The sequence below is a fragment of the Ranitomeya imitator genome, chromosome 10 (assembly GCF_032444005.1).
Source record: "Ranitomeya imitator isolate aRanImi1 chromosome 10, aRanImi1.pri, whole genome shotgun sequence".
NCBI lineage: Eukaryota > Metazoa > Chordata > Amphibia > Anura > Dendrobatidae > Ranitomeya > Ranitomeya imitator.
Window position 1 is genome coordinate 93885138 of NC_091291.1, and position 23221 is coordinate 93908358.

The 23221-nt window shown below is 46.6% G+C and overlaps 1 protein-coding gene across 2 annotated transcripts in view; it reads right to left on the reverse strand.

Moving 5' to 3' along the window:
- The window catches only part of MMEL1 (membrane metalloendopeptidase like 1), a 469687-nt gene that overhangs the window by 297102 nt on the left and 149364 nt on the right, over nucleotides 1-23221 (reverse strand). The window contains exons 1-2 of one of the 2 annotated variants that reach the window (XM_069742373.1): nucleotides 7084-7561; nucleotides 6631-6794 (exon numbers count right to left, since the gene is read on the reverse strand). In XM_069742373.1, coding sequence (XP_069598474.1) covers nucleotides 6631-6794; nucleotides 7084-7133 — 214 coding nt within the window. In that variant the 5' untranslated portion in view covers nucleotides 7134-7561. Of the gene's footprint in view, nucleotides 1-6630; nucleotides 6795-7083; nucleotides 7562-23221 lie in introns of those variants that run through there. The other variant, XM_069742374.1, reaches the window with a different exon arrangement.

A 23221-nucleotide genomic window follows, 5' to 3' on the forward strand; every position in this document is an offset into this window, starting at 1 on the left:
ATATACTGGTATCCAATCACTGTCATTGTAGCAGGCATAGCCCGATGGGACTTGTAGTTCCATCGGACGATGCCTGCACACACAAAGACCCCAGAGAGGCCTGCACAGACCCCAACAGGCCCGCACAGACCCCCGAGAGGCCCGCACAGACCCCCGACAGGCACGCACAGACCCCTGACAGGCCCGCACAGACCCCCTGGCAGCCTGCACAGACCCCCCAACAGGCCCGCATAGACCCCCGACAGGCCCGCACAACCCCGGACAGGCCCGCACAGACCCCATGGCAGCCCGCACAGACCCCCAATAGGCCCGCACAGACCCTCGGCAGGCCCACACAGACCCCCGACAGGCCCGCACAGACCCCCGACAGGCCTGCACAGACCCCCGAAAGGCCCACACAGACCCCCCGGCTGCCCACACAGACCCCCGACAGGCCTGCACAGACCCTCGGAAAGCCCACACAGACCCCCGACAGGCCCACACAGACCCCCAGAAAGCCCGCACAGACCCCCGACAGGCCCGCACAGACCCCCAGCAGCCCGCACAGATCCCCGGAAAACTGCTGCAGATCCACAGCGTCAAATGCGCCTCAGATCCACGGTAAAAACCGCAACGTGTGAACATGGCCTTATAGTGCCTGATCACAGCCAATCACAGTCATGCCAGTAGTTAAAATGCCTACTTGCATTTCAGGATGTGCCCACACTTCACAGGCTCTTCATTGGGTGGTTCATGTGTCAATCACAAGCATTGTGCAAAAAAAAAAAAACGCACTTCCGATTTCCGATCACATTCAAAGATTGGAATCAGGATTCGGAATTCTGATCATAGTGAAAATCGGTATAATTCCGATTTTACATGATCGGATCGAGCAACCCTAGTAGCCACAAACATTCTGCTGCAAATTTTCCTGAAATGAATAGGAGGAGCGAGGGTAACCATAGACATCCTGCTGCAAGTTCTCCTGAAATGAGGGGGAGGGGCTAGAGGCAGCCACATACATTCTGCTGCAAGTTCTCCTGAAATGAATTAAAGGAACTAGAGGCAGCCACAGACATCCTGCTGCAAGTTCTCCTGAAATGAGGGGGAGGGGCTAGAGGCAACCACAGACATTCTGCTGCAAGTTCTCCTGAAATGAATTAAAGGAATTAGTGGTAGCCACAGATATCCTGCTGCAAGTTCTCCTGAAATGAGGGGGAGGGGCTAGAGGCAGCCACAGACATTCTGCTGCAAGTTCTCCTGAAATGAATTAAAGGAGCTAGAGGTAGCCACAGATATCCTGCTGCAAGTTCTCCTGAAATGAGGGGGAGGGGCTAGAGGCAGCCACATACATTCTGCTGCAAGGTCTCCTGAAATGAATTAAAGGAACTAGAGGCAGCCACAGACATCCTGCTGCAAGTTCTCCTGAAATGAGGGGGAGGGGCTAGAGGCAACCACAGACATTCTGCTGCAAGTTCTCCTGAAATGAATAGGAGGATCGAGAGGCAGCCACAGACATTCTGCTGCAAGTTCTCCTGAAATGAATTAAAGGAACTAGTGGTAGCCACAGATATCCTGCTGCAAGTTCTCCTGAAATGAGGGGGAGGGGCTAGAGGCAGCCACAGACATTCTGCTGCAAGTTCTCCTGAAATGAGGGGGAGGGGCTAGAGGCAGCCACATACATTCTGATGCAAGTTCTCCTGAAATGAGGGGAGGGGCTAGAGGCAGCCACAGACATTCTGCTGCAAGTTCTCCTGAAATGAGGGGGAGGGGCTAGAGGCAGCCACAGAAATCCTGCTGCAAGTTCTCCTGAAATAAGGGGCAGGGGCTAGAGGCAGCCACAGACATTCTGCTGCAAGTGCTCCTGAAATGAGGGGGAGGGGCTAGAGGCAGCCACAGATATCCTGCTGCAAGTTCTCCTGAAATGAGGGGGAGGGGCTAGAGGCAGCCACAGACATCCTGCTGCAAGTCCTCCTGAAATGAGGGGGAGGGGCTAGAGGCAGCCACAGACATTCTGCTGCAAGTGCTCCTGAAATGAGGGGGAGGAGCTAGAGGCAGCCACAGATATCCTGCTGCAAGTTCTCCTGAAATGAGGGGGAGGGGCTAGAGGCAGCCACAGACATCCTGCTGCAAGTCCTCCTGAAATAAGGGGGAGGGGCTAGAGGCAGCCACAGACATTCTGCTGCAAGTGCTCCTGAAATGAGGGGGAGGGGCTAGAGGCAGCCACAGACATTCTGCTGCAAGTTCTCCTGAAATGAGGGGGAGGGGCTAGAGGCAGCCACAGAAATCCTGCTGCAAGTTCTCCTGAAATAAGGGGGAGGGGCTGGAGGCAGCCACAGACATTCTGCTGCAAGTGCTCCTGAAATGAGGGGGAGGGGCTAGAGGCAGCCACAGACATTCTGCTGCAAGTTCTCCTGAAATGAGGGGGAGGGGCTAGAGGCAGCCACAGACATTCTGCTGCAAGTTCTCCTGAAATGAGGGGGAGGGGCTAGAGGCAGCCACAGACATTCTGCTGCAAGTGCTCCTGAAATGAGGGGGAGAGGCTAGAGGCAGCCACAGACATTCTGCTGCAAGTTCTCCTGAAATGAGGGGGAGGGGCTAGAGGCAGCCACAGACATTCTGCTGCAAGTTCTCCTGAAATGAGGGGGAGGGGCTAGAGGCAGCCACAGACATTCTGCTGCAAGTTCTCCTGAAATGAGGGGGAGGGGCTAGAGGCAGCCACAGACATTCTGCTGCAAGTTCTCCTGAAATGAGGGGGAGGGGCTAGAGGCAGCCACAGACATTCTGCTGCAAGTGCTCCTGAAATGAGGGGGAGAGGCTAGAGGCAGCCACAGACATTCTGCTGCAAGTTCTCCTGAAATAAGGGGGAGGGGCTAGAGGCAGCCACAGACATTCTGCTGCAAGTTCTCCTGAAATGAGGGGGAGGGGCTAGAGGCAGCCACAGACATTCTGCTGCAAGTTCTCCTGAAATGAGGGGGAGGGGCTAGAGGCAGCCACAGACATTCTGCTGCAAGTCCTCCTGAAATGAGGGGGAGAGGCTAGAGGCAGCCACAGACATTCTGCTGCAAGTGCTCCTGAAATGAGGGGGAGAGGCTAGAGGCAGCCACAGACATTCTGCTGCAAGTTCTCCTGAAATGAAAGTTACACTATGTTTAAACGAATGACATAGATATAAGGGTCAATAATAATTGGTTCGTTACATTGGGGACCCCCAGCTTTTTGTAATGCCTCTGGCTAAGTCATATTATAATCTGCAATTTTGTGAAATATTTCTAGCACAGTTTGAGGGCAGCATGGAAATGGGCTTTTAATGAACTATTCCTTCTGAAAATGGTCCCTTTAGCAAATCAAGAGAATGTATCTAATGTGGACAACCCTATAAGTTTCATGTACAAAAAAATTATAATTCAGGGCCCATGTAATCCTCTATTTCCCACAACCAGCATCCAGTCATCAGGAGATTATGTAAAAAGGTTAGTCCTAACTTGTCAGGTAGACCCTTTACGTTTATCCAGATTGCCCTGTCATCAGGACACCGATGCTGGCTAATTCAGCCTGTACTCTGTTAACGTTCTCCTTACAGGACAGCACGGCTCCCCTGCCTCACAGCCTCCAGCTTGCTTCTTGGGGGGCATTGTGTTTCTGCTTGATTCACGGTTCAGACCAGCATCATCATTGCACCACCGGTCAGAAGTGTGCACTCTCCGATGCTACTATGAGGAAGCTTTGTCTCGGCAGCATAGGACGGGGGTAGTAGCACTGAAACTGGCCAGGATCAAGAGCTAACAGTGCGCTCCAGCGATCCCAACCAGCCATAGTGCAGTGCTTACAAGCTCAATAATAGAAAAGAGCTTGTAAGCACTGGAAAATACTAAATTCAAGAAAAATTACTCGACTGAATGCTGATTAATATTTACAAGAAGTAAATTGGAAAGTTGCTTGTTTTTACAAATATCTTCCATTTTTTCTCATCGAAGAAGATGGCAATAAATGTATTGGTACAAGTAGGCAGGCTGGCATTATATCCATCACTGCCCTTCCTTTACTCACAAGTGCAATAAATAGTGCCAGGCAGAGCAGTCATGGGGACTTTCATGTCCCTGCTACTTTTCTACGCTATTCGAACCAGAATTATCCGGTATCCTTTGCAAAAGATATTGTACTAAATAAGAAGCTCCCGCAGATAATTATTCACCAGCGAGTTCACATTTCCACAAATACAAATTGACTATGAATTTACTGAATATCCAGATGTAGCAGAGCCGACTATGGGGGATTTCAATGGTGTAATGGTGCTTTGTCAAAACTACGACAATTTACTAAGCTGAGCTAATATGGTGACTCTTCCAGTGGGAAACAACAGATTCTTTTATCGTAACACCACCATGTGCCATATGACAAACTCACTGCAGAGCTGAATGAGTTCACTGAAATGTTACAGTACATTTCACGACATCTAAGCTCTGCTACATCTGTATATAGAAGGAAGGAGTCTTGCCAGTGACCTGCGCTGGTTTAACAGTAATAATCACTTCTATTATGGCCGATCCCCGAGCGCTCAGAAATCAATACCGCCGCCGTGGCCGCTGCTCACACAGTGCAAAGAAATATTCCAGGGTTTATAGATTTGTATATAGAGCAATCTGTCTCCTCTCTTAACGGGGTAATCATGCATGACTGGCTGCCGTTAACCCTTTGCTTCTGCAGTTTTTCTTCCTAAGAAAGTGTCCCACCGCTTCAGAACAATAACCCGACTTTATCGATTTAATGAATTGACGATAATTGCAGCAGGTTTTCGATGCTGGGACTGGAAATGTGTGTCATGGCCGGGCAAATAACTTCACCTATATATACATACATATATACATAAATGTAGCAGAGCTGAGAACATCAAATATAGCAGGGCCGAGTTTGTCAAGTGTAGCAGAGCTAAGAATGCTACATTTAAGAGGGTCAAGGCTGCTAAATATAGCGGAGCTGAAAGTGCCAAGGGTTCTAGAGCTGAAATTGCTAGCTATAACAGATGCAGCAGATTTCAGTTTCCCAAATCTCAGGTAGTTGTGCTGGGATTAGTAGCTGTAGATCTCAGTACAGATCCCAACCAAATTGCTTTGAACATGTTGATATCCTGACAGCTGAGTTTCTCATTTTTTAGCTTTCTCTTTGTGCTGTGAAAGCCAGATGTAGCAGAGCTGAAATTGGAGATGTAGTAGAGCTGAGATTGCAGGTGTAGTAGAGGTGAGATTGCAGGTGTAGTAGAGGTGAGATTGAAGATGTAGCAGAGCTGAGATTGCAGATGTAGCAGAGCTGAGATTGCAGGTGTAGCAGAGCTGAGATTGCAGGTGTAGTAGAGGTGAGATTGAAGATGTAGCAGAGCTGAGATTGCAGATGTAGCAGAGCTGAGATTGCAGGTGTAGCAGAGCTGAGATTGCAGGTGTAGTAGAGGTGAGATTGAAGATGTAGCAGAGCTGAGATTGCAGATGTAGCAGAGCTGAGATTGTAGATGTAGTAGAGCTGAGACTGCAGGTGTAGTAGAGGAGAGATTGAAGATGTAGCAGAGCTGAAATTGCAGATGTAGCAGAGCTGAGATTGTAGCTGTAGTAGAGCTGAGATTGCAGGTGTAGTAGAGCTGAGATTGAAGATGTAGCAGAGTTGAGCTTGTAGATGTAGCAGAGCTGAGATTGTGGATGTAGTAGAGCTGAGATTGCAGGTGTAGTAGAGCTGAGATTGCAGGTGTAGTAGAGCTGAGTTTGAAGATGTAGCAGAGTGAGATTCCAGATGTAGTAGAGCTGAGATTGGAGATGTAGCAGAGTGAGATTGCAGATGTAACATAGCTGAGATTGGAGAAGTAGCAAAGCTGAGATAGTAGATATAGTAGAGCTGAGATTGCAGATGCAGCAGAGTTGGGACTGCAGATGTAGCAAAGCTGAGATTCCAGATGTAGCAGAACTGAGATTGCTGATGTAGCAGAGCTGAGATTGCTGATGTAGCAGTGCTGAGCTTGCAGATGTTATAGAAATGAGACTGCAGATGTAGCAGAATTGAGGTTGCAGATGTAGTAGAGCTGAAAAAGCTTAACTAGTAGAGCTGAGATTGCAGATGTAGCAGAGATGAGACTGCAGATGTAATGAAGCTGATTCCAGATGTAGCAGAAGTGAGATTGTAGATGTATCAGTGATATGGTTGCTAAATATTGCTGCACTTGGCACAATTTAAAGAGACTGACTTCATTCTAACTGGTGAATTATCATCATGCATAAAAAATACAAATCCACAGAGTTATAAAACCATCTAAACGCTGCTATATTATACATTAGTCATGGTAGTAGTGCCACTGCTAGTACTACAGACATACCTGTATAGAGCTGAGTTTGCAGATTCATCGTGCTGGCTCTGTGGATTTTACATAGGACTGCAGATAAACTGGCTACAATATTGTAATACATAGTGTCATGCATGAGTGATATATATGTGTATACAGTGAATGTGCCATTGTGATACCATGATGTGATTTTCCATACGATGATAGGCAAACCGCTAAACTCAGAGCGCTCTAGCTCGGCTCTGCTACATAATACATCCATCCATTAACCATTGTGGTGCCAGTGATCACATAGCATGAACATGCCCAGGAGAGTAGATTCTTCTTACCTCTATTAGTTGTGTATACCACCAGGAGAGCAATCAGACCACTGGTCATCAAGAAGAGCAGCACGGAGAGGCCAATTTCTACCGCACTCCAAGACTTTTTCACAGATTTATTGGATTTTTCTACTATATCCATTTGACTCTCGGATTTCCCCATAATGGTAACACTTCAAAAAAAAAAGACAAAAAAGAAAAAAAATCAAAAAGCAAGAATAAAATAAACAGATATTAAAGTGGCGGAGCTTCTGATCTGGTGTTTACAGCCTGAGCAGCTCACGGGAAAGAGGGAATGAAGAAACAGCGAGAGGCAGAGGGAACTGCAGAGATATTAACACTAGAGGCAGGGGATGCGACCAAATGACAGCAAGCAGAGAACAATGCACATCGAGGGGAAAGGGTTAACAATGTGGATGTATAAGAACGCCGACGGCATCCTGCCAATCATCCCATAATTACATGTATTTCTCCATCTGATTGTCCACGGTTTTGGCTGCTTCATTTTCCATTTCCCCAAAACCTATGGAAAATTTTAGAAATTTTGTTGTTTTTTTTTTGTTTAGTTTTCTTTCTTTTTAATCCTTTGGTTTGTATTGCGAAGTCCAGGGATTGGACACTATAGCTGGAGCTCTTGGCGCAGCTCGCAGATTAGATCCATGCAAAAAAGAGATCGAGCTTCCTCGTGAGACCTCATTGAATCTGCAGGGGGGATCTATTGACCCCTAGGATGATAACAGCCATAGGATCTGCTTAGTGGGTTGGAAATGATAACGTCATTGCCATTCTGCTCCCTTCACTCAGGATCCATGCTGACCGCTCCAGAAGGTCTTCGGCCACAATAGGATCTTATGGTGTCTCCCTGGTGCTACTGCTACAGCCAAGTGTCCCCCCCTCGTCACTCCCTGCTAACTCCTTAGAAAAACTTCTGTGTTCCAATGAGCGGCTTCACAGCTCGGAGTTACTATATCATCTACTGTGGGTGGGAAGGGAGGTTTAAAAAAAACACAGGAAAAAAAAATGCAAGAGGGAGGGCACAGCTAACCACAAATTCTGCGTGTCACATTTATATACAGCACGATGCAAAAGTTTTAATCAGGTATGAAAAAGGCTGTAAAGTAAGAAAGCTTTAAAAAAATAAAAGCGTTAATAGTTTATTATATCAATTAACAAAATGCAAACAGTATGAACAAAAGGGAAATCAAAATCAAATCAATACTTGATGACCGCCCTTTGCATTCACTCCAATATCAAAGCATCTATTCTCCTCGATATAATTGAACCCAGGTTTTGAAGGAATTCGTCAGGGAGGTTGTTCCAAACATCTTGGAGGGCTAACCGCAGATCTTCTGTGGATGTCGCTTGTGCAAATCCTTCTGTCTCTTCATGTAAACCCAGACAGAATCGATGATGTTGAGATCAAGGCCCCTGTGGGACCATGTCATCATTTTCAGGACTTCTTGATCTTCGTTGGGCTGAAGATAGTTCCGAATGACATTGGCTGTATGTTTGGGGTAGTTGTCCAGCTGAAGAATACATTTGGAGCCAATCAGACGCCTCCCTGATGGTATTACATGATGGATAAGTATCTGGGGCTCACAATCTACAGATCAGTATGTCTTTAGAGTGTGGGAGTGCTAGCCACTGACCTCAGTGTAAAGGAGAACAAGGAGTCCAGAAGATATGATACGGCTCCAAGGGTAAGTTCACAGTAGGCACTTTTTCAGAGTTTTTTTAATTCATTTTTTTATTCAAATTTTCAACTGTGTTGTACAGTACCAGCAAAGTCAACGAGATTTCAGAAATCTCATGTACGCAGCATGGTTTTTTGTCATCAGTATTTTGTGCTTTGCATATTTTTTTTCACAATAGAGCATGTCGCTTCTTTAATGTTTTTACTGTTTTTCAGTATTTTTCACTCATTTATTATTATTATTATTTATTATTATTACATTGCTATTTATTCCATGGCAATTTACATGTTAGGAGGGGTATACATAATAAAAAAGGTACCATAATCTTAATCAATACAAGTCACGACTGGTATAGGAGGAGAGAGGACCCTGCCATTTTTTTTAGTCTTTGCCCAGGAACAGAGCTAACAGCAGCTCTGCAAGTGGCTCTGATGCATTTTGATGCCGCCCCTCCCCCCACCACATGGTTTGTCATGATCTGAAATGACCGTAAGTACTTTTTCTTCTTTTAATCCCTTTTTATTTGTAATTGCCTTGTACATACTATAATTGTTTCATCTTGTAATATTGTTTTTTATACTTTTGTAAACACTGCCTAATATTTTTGGAGTAAAAGTTATAATATTTACTAGCTTTGTTTTCCTTGCTCTAAAACGTACCTCCAACATACTCTGAAGTAAATTACACTATTGATGTGGTTGGCTTCTGACCTGCTATGAATCCTATTAGTAGGAGCTGGTGGCAGTGAAGTGTCCTGCACTTTTGGGGAAACTGGCAGTGATGGAAAGGGGTTTATAAGTGTATTGCCTGGCTGCAGCTGGGAATAGTTATGTCACCTTCACTGCAGTGTGTGCCCAATAGCCAGTACATACAGTACTGCAAGATGCTATGGTAGCCATGCTGGTTCAGTATGCCTTCAATTTTGAATAAATCAACAACAGTGTCACCAGCAAAGCACCCCCCACACCATCACACCACCTCCTCCATGCTTCACGGTGGGAACCAGGCATGTAGAGTCCATCCGTTCACCTTTTCTGCATCGCACAAAGACACGGTGGTTGGAACCAAAGATCTCAAATTTGGACTCATCAGACCAAAGCACAGATTTCCACTGGTCTAATGTCCATTCCTTGTGCTCTTTAGCCCAAACAAGTCTCTCTGCTTGTTGCCTGTCCTTAGCAGTGGTTTCCTAGCAGCTATTTTACCATGAAGGCCTGCTGCACAAAGTCTCCTCTTAACAGTTGTTGTAGCGATGTGTCTGCTGCTAGAACTCTGTGTGGCATTGACCTGATCTCTAATCTGAGCTGCTGTTAACCTGCGATTTCTGAGTCTGGTGATTCGGATAAACTTATCCTCAGAAGCAGAGGTGACTCTTGGTCTTCCTTTCCTGGGGTGGTCCTCATGTGAGCCAGTTTCTTTGTAGCGCTTGATGGTTTTTGCCACTGCACTTGGGGACACTTTCAAAATTTTCCCAATTTTTCGGACTGACTGACCTTCATTTCTTAGAGTAATGATGGCCACTCGTTTTTCTTTACTTAGCTGCTTTTTTTTGCCATAATACAAATTCTAACAGTCTATTCAGTAGGACTATCATCTGTGTATCCACCAGACTTCTGCACAACACAACTGATTGTCCCAACACCATTTATAAGGCAAGAAATCCCACTTATTAAACCTAACAGGGCACACCTGTGAAGTGAAAACCATTCCCCGTGACTACCTCTTGAAGCTCATCAAGAGAATGCCAAGAGTCTGCAAAGCAGTCATCAAAGCAAAAGGTGGCTACTTTGAAGAACCTAGAATATAAGACATAATTTCAGTTGTTTCACACTTTTTTGTTAAGTATATAATTCCACGTGTGTTAATTCATAGTTTTGATGCCTTCAGTGTGAATGTACAATTTTCATAGTCATGAAAATACAGAAAAATCTTTAAATGAGGAGGTGTGTCCAAACTTTTGGTCTGTACTGTAGCAAGGCAGCCTTTCTGGTGATTAATTATTCTAGGTGCAGTTCCCTGACTGACCTGAGGGTAAGGGAGTGTCAGAGAGCTGCAAGTTCCAAGCCCGAACTGAGAAGTGGGTTATAAATAAATACCTGAAGAAAGAACTGGGGCAACGAAATACCCCCGATTCATGACATACTGAAACACGCTGAAAATCCACAGCAAAAATGCAGGTATCAGATGTCTTAAGCCTATTGCAAGCCATCTTTAAGGCATGAGGCCATACAATAACCATAAACCTATGAGATATCTATTTCTGTGTAGTTGGTGACAAAATATTTTGCCTGATCCTTAGATTCTGTTCCTATTGACTTTGTGGCATCTGATCATAACGGACGCCTGACTACTGAGTAACATCTCACATCTGATGAACACCAACTGTGTTTAACGGACCATATCTTGTTTGTAATAGGGTCCTCTGGGTTCAGCCAAAGTGCCCATTGTTTTGATGGCAAGAGCGATATGCAGTAAAGTGGGATTTATATCGGAGGCACAGACGCAGATGTGTGAACTATTATAACCCAGTGGGTTGAGTGACAAACAATATTGGTCCTATGGACACTAGGGTTGAGCGACTTTTACTTTTTTAGGGTCGAGTCGGGTTTCGCGAAACCCGACTATCTCAAAAGTTGAGTCAAGCGGAATCGGCCGATTATCGCAAAAAGACGGGGATCGACCGAAACACGAAACCCAATGCAAAGTCAGCGGGAAATTTTTTTTTTCTCTCTCTCTCCTCCGTCCCTACACAGAAAAGCTGGTTTTACACATTGAGCACACAAGCAAAAAAAATGGCGATAGATGTGCACGCCCCTGAGACCTATGTCATCACTCTGCCCACGCTCCTTCATTGGCTGAAAAAATGGCGCTAAACGCGTCATACGAAACGCGACTTTGGCGCCAAGATCGCCGACCGCATGGCTGGTCCCACACTAGGATCGGGTCGGGTTTCATGAAACCCGACTTTGCCGAAAGTCGGCGACTTTTGAATTTGTCCGATCCGTTTCGCTCAAGCCTAATGGACACCATTAGAGATTCATGTGCCTTATTTTCAGCTTCACCATGGAAGATTAGTGTGCCATGGAAGATGAGAGATGCCATCAATAAATCTCCATAGAGGCAAAATAGGAGCCCACGTAATATGTATCAGATAAAGTGCTGTGGTCTTCCTATGTAATAAGTGGGCACTTGGGCTCCTTCAGACATCAGAGCCCAGATACAAGTCTGGATCCATATGGAGGTGTATTTAATTATTTTTTTTATTTTACTATTTAAAATAATAATTAACAGTGGTGGCTAAGAAAAGAAGAGCCAATGATTAGAGTGGTCTAAAAGCTTAAAGGGAACCTATCACACATTTATATACGTGGAAGTAGTGGTATAGCTGAATAGGCTTATGTTCCCCAATAAGAATCATCCATTTATCTAGAAATCTGATATGGCAGTCATGAGAAATCTAGCGCTAAAGTCATATGCAAATCAGGTTCGAGGTGCACTGGACTGTTTCTTCCAAGTGTACTGACAGACCCCTCATTTGCATATGGCTTTTATGTTAGATTTCTCATGACTGCCACATCAGATCTATACATAAATGAATCATTCTTATTGGAGGATAAGCTCCTGTATAGCCATGCCACTACTTCAAAATATAAAAACGTGCAAAATATAAAAGCAAGCTCCCTTTTAGAGGGGCATTCCAAACAGGTTAACCTCTCCCACCTCCCATCAAAGTCTTAAGGTTGCTGTACAAATTAAATGAAAGTATGCTGCTGCCGGATGATCGATAGCATAATGAATTACTTTAGAGCTGACACAGCCATTCACATTTTTGTCCATATATTGCCAGTCTTAAGGCCCCCCTTCACAATAGACCAGTGTTGGCCGAATGCAGGGATATGAATGATCTTGTCTAATGGGTGTAAAGGCTGTCTAATTTCGGACTGCTGATCTTCTTGTTCTCTAGAGATGAGCTACCATAAGAGAAGTCTGGCAGCGGCTCGCTGATGGAGACCACTGGAGCGCACCGAGAGTTCTCCTATGTATGGAGTAGTTGGGAGGGATAGCTGTTCGCTATATGATCTGCCGAAGTATTGTTGGGGCAACAGCTATATAAATCGAATGGAGGGCTTTCATTCACTTAGTCATTCTACCAGGCCGTAGATGTTCAGCGACACTGAGAGAACAATGAACGGTCATTCTGGGAATATTCTTTTGTCTGGCTTTCAGCTGGACAAATCAAACAATGGTTGACTTCGTTTAACAAGATGACTATCAGTGATTGCATGGTTAAAATGATTGTCCGTTCTTAAAGGTACCGTCACACTAGACGATATCGCTAGCGATCCGTGACGTTGCAGCGTCCTCGCTAGCGATATCGTCCAGTGTGACAGGCAGCAGCGATCAGGCCCCTGCTGTGCTGTCGCTGGTCGGGGAAGAAAGTCCAGAACTTTATTTCGTCGCTGGACTCCCCGCAGACATCGCTGAATCGGCGTGTGTGACACGATTCAGCGATGTCTTCGCTGGTAACCAGGGTAAACATCGGGTAACTAAGCGCAGGGCCGCGCTTAGTAACCCGATGTTTACCCTGGTTACCATCGTTAAAGTAAAAAAAACAAACGCTACATACTTACCTACCGCTGTCTGTCCCCGGTGCTCTGCTTCTCTGCTCTGGCTGTGAGCACAGCGGCCGGAAAGCAGAGCGGTGACGTCACCGCTCTGCTTTCCGGCTGCCCGGCGCTCACAGACAGAGCAGAGAAGCACAGCGCCGGGGACAGACAGCGGTAGGTAAGTATGTAGCGTTTGTTTTTTTTACTTTAACGATGGTAACCAGGGTAAACATCGGGTTACTAAGCGCGGCCCTGCGCTTAGTTACCCGATGTTTATCCTGGTTACCGGGGACCTCGGGATCGTTGGTCGCTGGAGAGCTGTCTGTGTGACAGCTCTCCAGCGACCAAACAGCGACGCTGCAGCGATCCGGATCGTTGTCGGTATCGCTGCAGCGTCGCTTAGTGTGACGGTACCTTAAGTCTTTATCATTTCATTTGAAATACCTTTCAGCTATGTGCAGACAAGCTTATTTTTTTGTCATCAGGTCGGTTACGCAAATGACACTCTGAACAAACTCTGATGAGAGCATAACGTGTTCCAGTTCTCTTGGATGAGAAGATGAAGATAAAATGTCTCCATCTTCTCTAATCTGTCAGTCCGTGGAAATTGGACTACACGCAGATGTCATCCAAGTGAAGTCCAATGTTTCTTCCGGACTAATTAATTGGAACCTGTCACCAGTTTTGGCTGATAAGAGATATGACCATCACCTTTCAGGGCTGATATGCAGCATTCTATAATGCTATACAGTATATCTGCCCCCAATCCAACCTGTAAGAGAAGAAAAATAACTTTTATTATACTCACCTGTGGGGCAGTCCGGTCTGATGGGCGTCGCTGGTCTTGGACCGACGCCTCCCTTCTTTTTGCGATGCCGCCTCCCTTCTTTTTGCGATGCCGCCCTCCTGCAGGAGCGCGGTGCAGAGGAGATGCGTCATCCACACAAAACAAGCAGGAGGGCGGCATCGCAAAAAGAAGGGTGGCGTCGGCCCAAGACCAGCGACGCCCATCAGACCGGACTACCCCGCAGGTGAGTATAATAAAAGTTATTTTTCTTCTCTTCCAGGTTGGGTTGGGGACCAATATACAGCATTGTAGAATGCTGAATATCAGCCCTGAAAGGTGATGGCCGTATCTCTTATCAGCCAAACCTGGTAACAGGTTCACTTTAACTTGAATATGATCCGAATATTGAATATGTGCACTGCCCCATAGAATAATTTTTGTCCCTATGCGATCCGATGTTTTGGCAGATTGCACTAGTACAGCAAATTCACTTTTGTACACCTAGTCTTAGACTAGTGTGTATAAGGGCCTTTAATCCTGACACAGCATTTGATCAGATTCATAGTCTGCACCAATAAAAAATCACATAAACTCAGCAGGCGGAGGTTTCATGCAAGCTTGCATTTGTCATAAAAGTCAAAAAGAATTGTGGGATTTACTGCTGATGACAAAAAATGCAGCCTTGTCAGGCGGGGTCTGGCAGCTGGGGAAAACTACACAGTTTGCTGATACTGGCATTGTGTGAATATTTCAAGTTCCACAGTCGTAAATAATACCAAGTCATATGACATCGGTTCTGTGCCCCCAGAGCTATTTCTTTTCACATTTTATTTTCTGCAGATTCAGGCAGATACTAAAATTTAGATTATGTGTTCTTAGTAATAATAGCAGATTGTCTCTTCTGTCATTACAAAGAATATCTATCTATACTAATGAAGTAATGCAAGAGTCCAGGTTGTCCTGCCAATATTTGACAATTTACAGGGCAGCACAGTGGCTCAGTGGTTAGCACTGTTGCTTTGAAGTTGTTTGTATGTTCTCCTCATGTTTGCATGGGTTTTCACACTCCAAGACAGTTTACACCTTCATGTCCAGGTGAAATTTGACAATTCTGACCACTTTAATTTTATGAGGTTATAACTCTTCAATGGATTCCACTAATTCTGAGACTGTTTTTTCATGACATATTGTACATCATCATAGTGGTAAAATGTATTTGATATGACTTTATTTGTGAAATAAAATCATAACTTTGGCAAAAATTTAAACATTTTTGTAATTTTCAAACTTTTAATTAGGCCCTTAAATTAGAGAGTAATGTCACACAAAATAGATAAAATATAACATTTCCCACATGTCTGCTTTAGATTAGCATAATTTCTGAAACATAATTTGTTTTTTTTGTTAAGAAGTTAGAAGGTTTAAAAGTTGACCAACGATTTCAAATTTTTTCAACATAATTTTCAAAACCATTTTTTTCACGGGACCATATTATATTTGAAGTGATTTTTAAGGGGTTTATATGACAGAAAATACTTAAAAGTGACACCATTCTAAAAACGGCACCCCTCGAGAGGCTCAAAACAACATTCAAGAAGTTTATTAACCCTTCAGGTGCTTTACAGGAAGGAAAAAATTGAATATTTAACTTTTTTTTCACAAAAAAGGTAATTCAGACCAAATAACTCTATTTTCACAAGGGAAACAGGAGAAAGCGGACACACAATTTGTTGTGAAAATTCTCCTGAGCATGCAGATATCCCATATGTGGGGGAAAAGTACTGTTAGGGTGCACGGCAGGGCTCAGAAGGAGAAGGATGTGACCTCAATTTGGAAACTAAACCCCTCAGGGAACTTATCTAGATGTGTGGTGAGCATCTTAAAACAACATTTTAGTGGTAAAAATGAAATTATTGCTTCTTCAAAAGTAGTTTTTAACCACATATAGGGCATGTTAGGGGTCGAGTTCCCACTTCTGCACGGGGGGAATCTCGGGCCACTTCCGCTGCGGTCTCCCATTCTTGTCCAGCCGCAGTGGAGCCTGCTCAGCAAGGACGTCGGTCCCAGCGTCTTGCTCGTTCTCACTCTGTTCTGAGAGTTAGTGCTGCTTCTCCAGTCTCTGCCATTAAAGTCAGTGCTGGTCAGCAGCGAGCGGATTTCTCTGGGACTAAGTCCTTGTCTGCATGTACTGAGCATGCCCAGCGTAAGGTCTCCCGTTGGAGATCGAGGGTCATGTGCTCAGGCTCTGCAGCACATTCCATTGGTCCTCTTGGCAGGTCCTAGAAGGGCAAAAGTGCTGTGGCCACTTCCTGTGCTGCTGCTATATAAACTGCGCATGACCGCACGGCCATGCGCTAGTATTGTCAAACAATTGCTAATGTGTGTATGTTGTGAGTGCAAGTCGTCCTTGGAAACCCCTACCCTATTGAATGTCTGTTCGCGGAAGGTGTATGGCTGCTATCTAGCGCCCGACTTAGCCTACAGCACTAAACACACATCTCAGCGTCCTGTAGCTGTGCCAGCCAGTACGGCGCCGTGCGCCTGCCTTGCGCTTTCCATACCCGAGTCTGGGTGGTTAGTGGCGTCCGTTAGTGCGGCATCGCTCGCACTCTTGTGCACTTATATTTCTTTAGGTTCTCTACACACCCAGTTGCGGTGTTACGCCAGCAAGGGTCTAATCGGGCTCCAATCCCTTCTGGGGTTAAGTCCGCTGACCACTTGCTCGCGCACTAGTGCGGTACTGCGGTCCTGTGAATTAACAGGATCGCTTTCTTCACGCTGGGTGAGGTTTAACCCACGCGTGTATCCTTTAGTGTACCGCCATATTGTCCGTCTTGCTAGCTGCAGGGTCTTTTACCTGCACGGTGGACCTCGGACTGCGAACGCACCTAGTTTCTTACCATCTATACTTGGTGCGTTCCGCCAGTCCTTAACATAATACTAGCGCCAAGGTCTGGCTAGTATGGCGGACATTCAGCAATCTTTGCGGTATATCCAGCAGTTGGAGGGTAGGTTGAAGGTTCTCGAGGACTCAACCTCAGCTGTGGATGTTACCGCAGTTGCTGTAAAGGCTGCTGGCGTGGCGGCAGCAACCTTGTCCACTGCCACCCCTGTTCCGACATTATCCCGCCTCCCGTTGCCAGAAAAATTTTCTGGAGATTGCAAAACTTGTAGGGGATTCGTGAGTCAGTGCTCTATCCACCTCGAGCTCCTGGCTGCACGTTTTCCTACAGAGCGGGCTAAGGTGGGATTTATTGTCTCGCTGTTGTCGGACAGGGCGTTGGAGTGGGCTACGCCGCTGTGGGAGCGTGATGATCATGTGGTGCAGAGTGCTCCTTTGTTTCTGGGCACGCTGATAAAGGTCTTTCTAGGACCTCAATTCACCCATGATACAGCGCTCCAACTACTGGCATTAACTCAGGGTGAGTCCTTGGTCAGCCATTTTTCCGTCCGATTCCGTACTTTAGCTTCCGAGCTGGAGTGGTCGGATAAAGCCCTTATCCCCATATTCTGGAGGGGCTTGGCTGACCATGTTAAGGACGCTCTGGCCACTAGGGAGATTCCTGCCACACTGGAGGAGTTAATATCTATTTCTACTCGTATAGACCTCCGTTTTAACGAGCGGAGGTTGGAACGAGCCCAGTGTAGGCAGAGGTTTCGGCTGGCTCCTACCTTCGCCAAACCTTTGGAATCTCCAGTCCAGGCATCTGAGTCACATGAGACCTTGGAGGTGACACGAGCGGGATCCAAGTCTCAGTCCGCTCGTGCACATAAGGTCCGTCATGTTTGCCAGCAGTCAGGACGTCTTGCCTCCAAGAGTCCTCAGCGGTCGGGGAAACGTCAGCGTCTAGTGGCAGTTGGAGGAGGTACACTAGACACGGCGACGTTTGCCTCAAAGTTGTCCTTCAAGGGGACAATTACCATAGGCCCATCCACTCTTACGGTCGAGCTATGCTTGGATTCTGGGGCAGAGGGTAACTTTATGTCCTCCGCCTTTGCCCAGCGTCACGCAATACCCTTGGTGATGCTCGCCCAGCCAGTGACCGTTCGAGTGGTAAATGGGTCAACACTACCTTCACAGATTACCCACCAAACCATTCCTTTCACGCTATCTGTGTCTCCATCACATCAGGAGATAATCTCCCTATTAGTCATTCCTGAGGGAATTGATGAGGTCCTGTTGGGGATGCCATGGCTTCGCTACCATTCTCCTCATATTGAGTGGTCCTCTGGGAGAATTTTGGCATGGAGTAAATCCTGTGAGGGTAGATGTCAGAGGGAGTGCGTTCAGGTTGCTACTACACAGGTACCCGCAGATCTTTCCTCTCTCCCCAAGCACTATTGGTCCCATGCAGACGTGTTCTCCAAAAGAGCTGCGGAGACTCTTCCGCCTCACCGCCCCTATGACTGTCCTATTGACCTCTTGCCTGGTGCTGAGCCTCCCCGGGGTCGAGTCTACCCGTTATCTCTCCCGGAGACGGAGGCAATGTCCCAGTATATTCAGGAGAATCTGGCAAGAGGATTCATTAGGAAGTCAGTGTCACCGGCAGGGGCTGGGTTCTTCTTCGTACAGAAGAAGACTGGAGACTTACGTCCATGCATAGACTACAGGGGTCTTAACGCCATTACCGTTAAGAACAAGTACCCATTACCCCTGATATCTGAGCTCTTTGATAGGCTACGGGGAGCAAAGGTATTTACAAAGTTAGATCTGCGGGGTGCTTACAACCTGATTCGCATCCGTGAGGGGGATGAATGGAAGACGGCTTTTAACACCAGGGATGGACACTATGAATATCTAGTGATGCCCTTTGGGCTCTGTAATGCCCCAGCCGTTTTCCAAGACTTTGTGAACGACATCTTTCGGGATATGCTCACCACCTCGGTCATAGTCTATCTGGATGACATTCTCATCTACTCTCCAGATATAGACTCCCATCGGAGAGATGTTCGCAAAGTCTTCGACCTCTTACGGGCAAACTCCCTCTACGCTAAGTTGGAGAAGTGTGTGTTTGAGCAGGAGTCCTTGCCTTTCCTTGGTTATATCATTTCTGCCCAGGGTTTGGCTATGGATCCTGCCAAGCTACAGGCGGTAATGGACTGGCAGGAACCCCATTCTCTTAAAGCGGTGCAGCGCTTTATGGGGTTCATTAATTACTATCGCCAGTTCATTCCACACTTCTCAACTTTGGTAGCTCCCTTGGTCGCCCTCACCAAGAAGGGAGCAAATCCCAAGTTGTGGTCAGAGGAGGTCTCCAAGGCCTTTCTCTCGATTAAGTCACACTTCGCTAGCGCTCCCATCCTACATCGCCCCGATGTAGATAAACCATTCATCTTGGAGGTGGATGCCTCATCCGTTGGTGCTGGAGCAGTCCTTTTCCAAAAGGATGCTCAAGGTCGGAAGCATCCTTGCTTCTTCTTCTCCAAAACTTTCACACCAGCGGAGAGGAATTATTCCATCGGGGACAGGGAGTTGCTAGCCATGAAGTTGGCTTTTTCAGAGTGGAGACACCTCTTGGAGGGAGCTCGCTTTCCCTTCCAAGTCTTCACTGACCACAAGAACTTGGTGTTTATACAGACGGCCCAGCGGCTAAATTCTCGCCAGGCTAGATGGTCCCTGTTTTTCTCCCGGTTCCATTTTACCCTCCATTTTCTCTCCGGGGAGAAGAACGTTCGTGCCGACGCTCTCTCCCGCTCCGTAGTGTCATCTGAGGAGGAGGAGGAGGAGCCTCGGCTTATTGTCCCGCCTGAGAGCCTGAGAACTGTAGCTCCGGTTTCGCTGGAGTCTGTGCCCCCGGGCAAGACTTTCGTGCCAGCTAACTTGCGACCGGAGGTTCTCTCTTGGGCTCACTCCTCCAGAGTGGGTGGGCATTTTGGGACCAAGAGGACATCTGAGCTTTTGGCGAGAACATATTGGTGGCCGCATATGGTCCGAGATGTCAAGGACTATATTCAGGCGTGCGTTTCTTGCGCCCAGAATCGGTCTCCTCGGCAACGGCCTGCTGGGTTGCTTTACCCTCTACCGGTGGCAGACAGGCCCTGGGAGATGGTCGGAATGGACTTTGTGGTGGGCTTACCCAAGTCGCGTGGCTGCTCCATTATTTGGGTTGTCACCGACCATTTCTCTAAGATGGTACATTTGGTACCGCTTCCTCGGTTACCCTCAGCACGAGCCTTGGCGGTGTTGTTTATGAAGCATGTTTTCCGATTGCATGGTATGCCTGATAAGATTGTCAGCGATCGGGGTCCCCAGTTCGCGTCTCGGTTTTGGAGAGAGCTCTGCCGTTTGCTCAGCATAGAGTTAAACCTCTCCTCTGCATATCATCCCGAGACGAATGGGTTGGTGGAGAGAACCAACCAGACTCTGGTGACATATTTGCGACATTTCGTCTCCGCTAGGCAGGATGACTGGGCATCTTTGCTACCTTGGGCGGAATTTGCCTTGAACAACGCCGTAGCCGATTCCACTGGCCAAACTCCTTTTCTCCTTAATTACGGCCAGCATCCGCGTGTTCCTGTGCCCATGCCCGTGTCATCCACCGATTCTAGGGTGGCAGACTGGGCGGTGGAGGCACGGGACATCTGGGACCGCACACAGGATGCCATTCGGGCCTCCAAGGAGAGAATGAGGGTTTCGGCTGATACACACCGGCGTCCCGCTCCGGTCTTTGCTCCCGGCGACTTAGTGTGGCTCTCCGCCCGTAACATCAGGCTGCGAGTTGAGTCCACTAAGTTTGCTCCTCGCTACATTGGCCCATTTAAGGTTCTGGAACAGGTCAACCCTGTGGTTTACCGTTTGGCCATTCCTCCACGCCTTGGTATCACCGATACCTTTTACGTTTCCCTCTTAAAGCCTGTTCGTTTGTCTCGGTTTTCTGAGTTATCTGCTGGGACATCGGGTTCATCCACGGATGAGTTTGAGGTGAATGCTATTGTGGGAAGCAAGGTGGTACGTGGCAAAAAATTTTATTTGGTGGATTGGAAGGGTCATGGTCCAGAGGATAGAACCTGGGAGCCTGTGGAGCACATTCGGGCTCCGCAGCTCATTGCTGCCTTCGAACGTAGCAAGGCCCAGGGAGGGGGGGGCCCTAGGAGGGGGGTAATGTTAGGGGTCGAGTTCCCGCTTCTGCACGGGGGGAATCTCGGGCCACTTCCGCTGCGGTCTCCCATTCTTGTCCAGCCGCAGTGGAGCCTGCTCAGCAAGGACGTCGGTCCCAGCGTCTTGCTCGTTCTCACTCTGTTCTGAGAGTTAGTGCTGCTTCTCCAGTCTCTGCCATTAAAGTCAGTGCTGGTCAGCAGCGAGCGGACTTCTCTGGGACTAAGTCCTTGTCTGCATGTACTGAGCATGCCCAGCGTAAGGTCTCCCGTTGGAGATCGAGGGTCATGTGCTCAGGCTCTGCAGCACATTCCATTGGTCCTCTTGGCAGGTCCTAGAAGGGCAAAAGTGCTGTGGCCACTTCCTGTGCTGCTGCTATATAAACTGCGCATGACCGCACGGCCATGCGCTAGTATTGTCAAACAATTGCTAATGTGTGTATGTTGTGAGTGCAAGTCGTCCTTGGAAACCCCTACCCTATTGAATGTCTGTTCGCGGAAGGTGTATGGCTGCTATCTAGCGCCCGACTTAGCCTACAGCACTAAACACACATCTCAGCGTCCTGTAGCTGTGCCAGCCAGTACGGCGCCGTGCGCCTGCCTTGCGCTTTCCATACCCGAGTCTGGGTGGTTAGTGGCGTCCGTTAGTGCGGCATCGCTCGCACTCTTGTGCACTTATATTTCTTTAGGTTCTCTACACACCCAGTTGCGGTGTTACGCCAGCAAGGGTCTAATCGGGCTCCAATCCCTTCTGGGGTTAAGTCCGCTGACCACTTGCTCGCGCACTAGTGCGGTACTGCGGTCCTGTGAATTAACAGGATCGCTTTCTTCACGCTGGGTGAGGTTTAACCCACGCGTGTATCCTTTAGTGTACCGCCATATTGTCCGTCTTGCTAGCTGCAGGGTCTTTTACCTGCACGGTGGACCTCGGACTGCGAACGCACCTAGTTTCTTACCATCTATACTTGGTGCGTTCCGCCAGTCCTTAACAGGGCATTAGTGCACTTGGTAGAAATTGCACAACAAATTTTGGGGTCTATTTTCTCCTGCTAACCATGCGAAAATTAAAAAATTGGGGCTAACGCAACAGTTTTGGGAGAATTTTTATTTTTTTTCATTTTCACAGATCAGCGGTTAAAAATTCTGTGCTCACAAAATGTTTAAATAAATTCCTCGAGGGGTCTAGTTTCCAAAATGAGGTCAATTTGTTTTTTTTTTCCACTTTTTAGGCACACCAGGGGCTCTCCAAACATGATATGGCACCTGCATACAATTCCATCAAAGTCTACATTCCAAAATGTCACTCCTTCATTTCTGAGCTCTACCATGTACCCAAACAGTATTTTTCTACCACATATTGAGTATCGGTGTACTCAGGAGAAATTGCACAACAATTTACATGGAGTAATTTCTCCTGTTACCTTTGTGAAAATAAAACAATGGGAATAAAATAACTTTTTGTTGTGATAAATTTGATTTTTTATTTAACAGCTCAATGTTATTAACTTCTGTAAAGCACCTGGGGTACAAGGTGCTCACCACAGATCTAGATAGATTCCCTGAGGGGTCTAGTTTCTAAAACGGGGAAATTTGTTTGAGGCTTCCACTGTTTAGGCACATCAGGGGCTCTCCGAACATGAAATGGCATCTGCTAATGATTACAGGCTTTACAGCCAATTTTGCATTCAAAAAGTCAAACAGTGCTCCTTCCCTTCTGAGCCTTGCCATGCGCCCAAACAGTAGTTTCCTCCCATATGAAGTATCAAAGTACTCAGGAGAAATTACACAACAAATGGTATGGTGCAATTTCTCCTGTTATCTTTGTGAAAATAAAAAATGGCACTAAAATAACTGTTTAGGCACATCAAGTGTACTCCAAATTAGACATAGTGACCGCTAATGATTCCAGCCAATTTTCTGTTCAAAAGGTCAAATGCTGCTCGTTCCTTTCTGAGCCCTGCTGTGTGCCCAAACATTACTTTGCCCCCCACATATAGGATATCAGCGTAATCAGGAAACATTGCTCAACAATATTTGGGGTCCAGTTTCGCTTATTACTCTTGTGAAAATAAAAAAATTGAGGCAAAAAGAACATTTTTGGGGAAAAATGTGATTTTTGTTCTTACAGTTCAATGTTATAAATTTCTGTGAAGCACCTGGGGGTTTAAACCCAAAGTTGTTAATCTTTCTAAGGACTAATAGTAAAAACTGGACCTCAGTTTATTGTAAAAATGTATCCTAAGTATGCCAATACCCTACAAGTAAATGGAAAATACTTTTTAGGCACAGTGCAAAGCTCAGAAGGGAAGGAGTGCCATATTATATTGCAGATTTTACTAATATGTAGTGTTGAGCATTCCGATACCGCAAGTATCGGGTATCGGCCGATACTTGCGGTATCGGAATTCCGATACCGA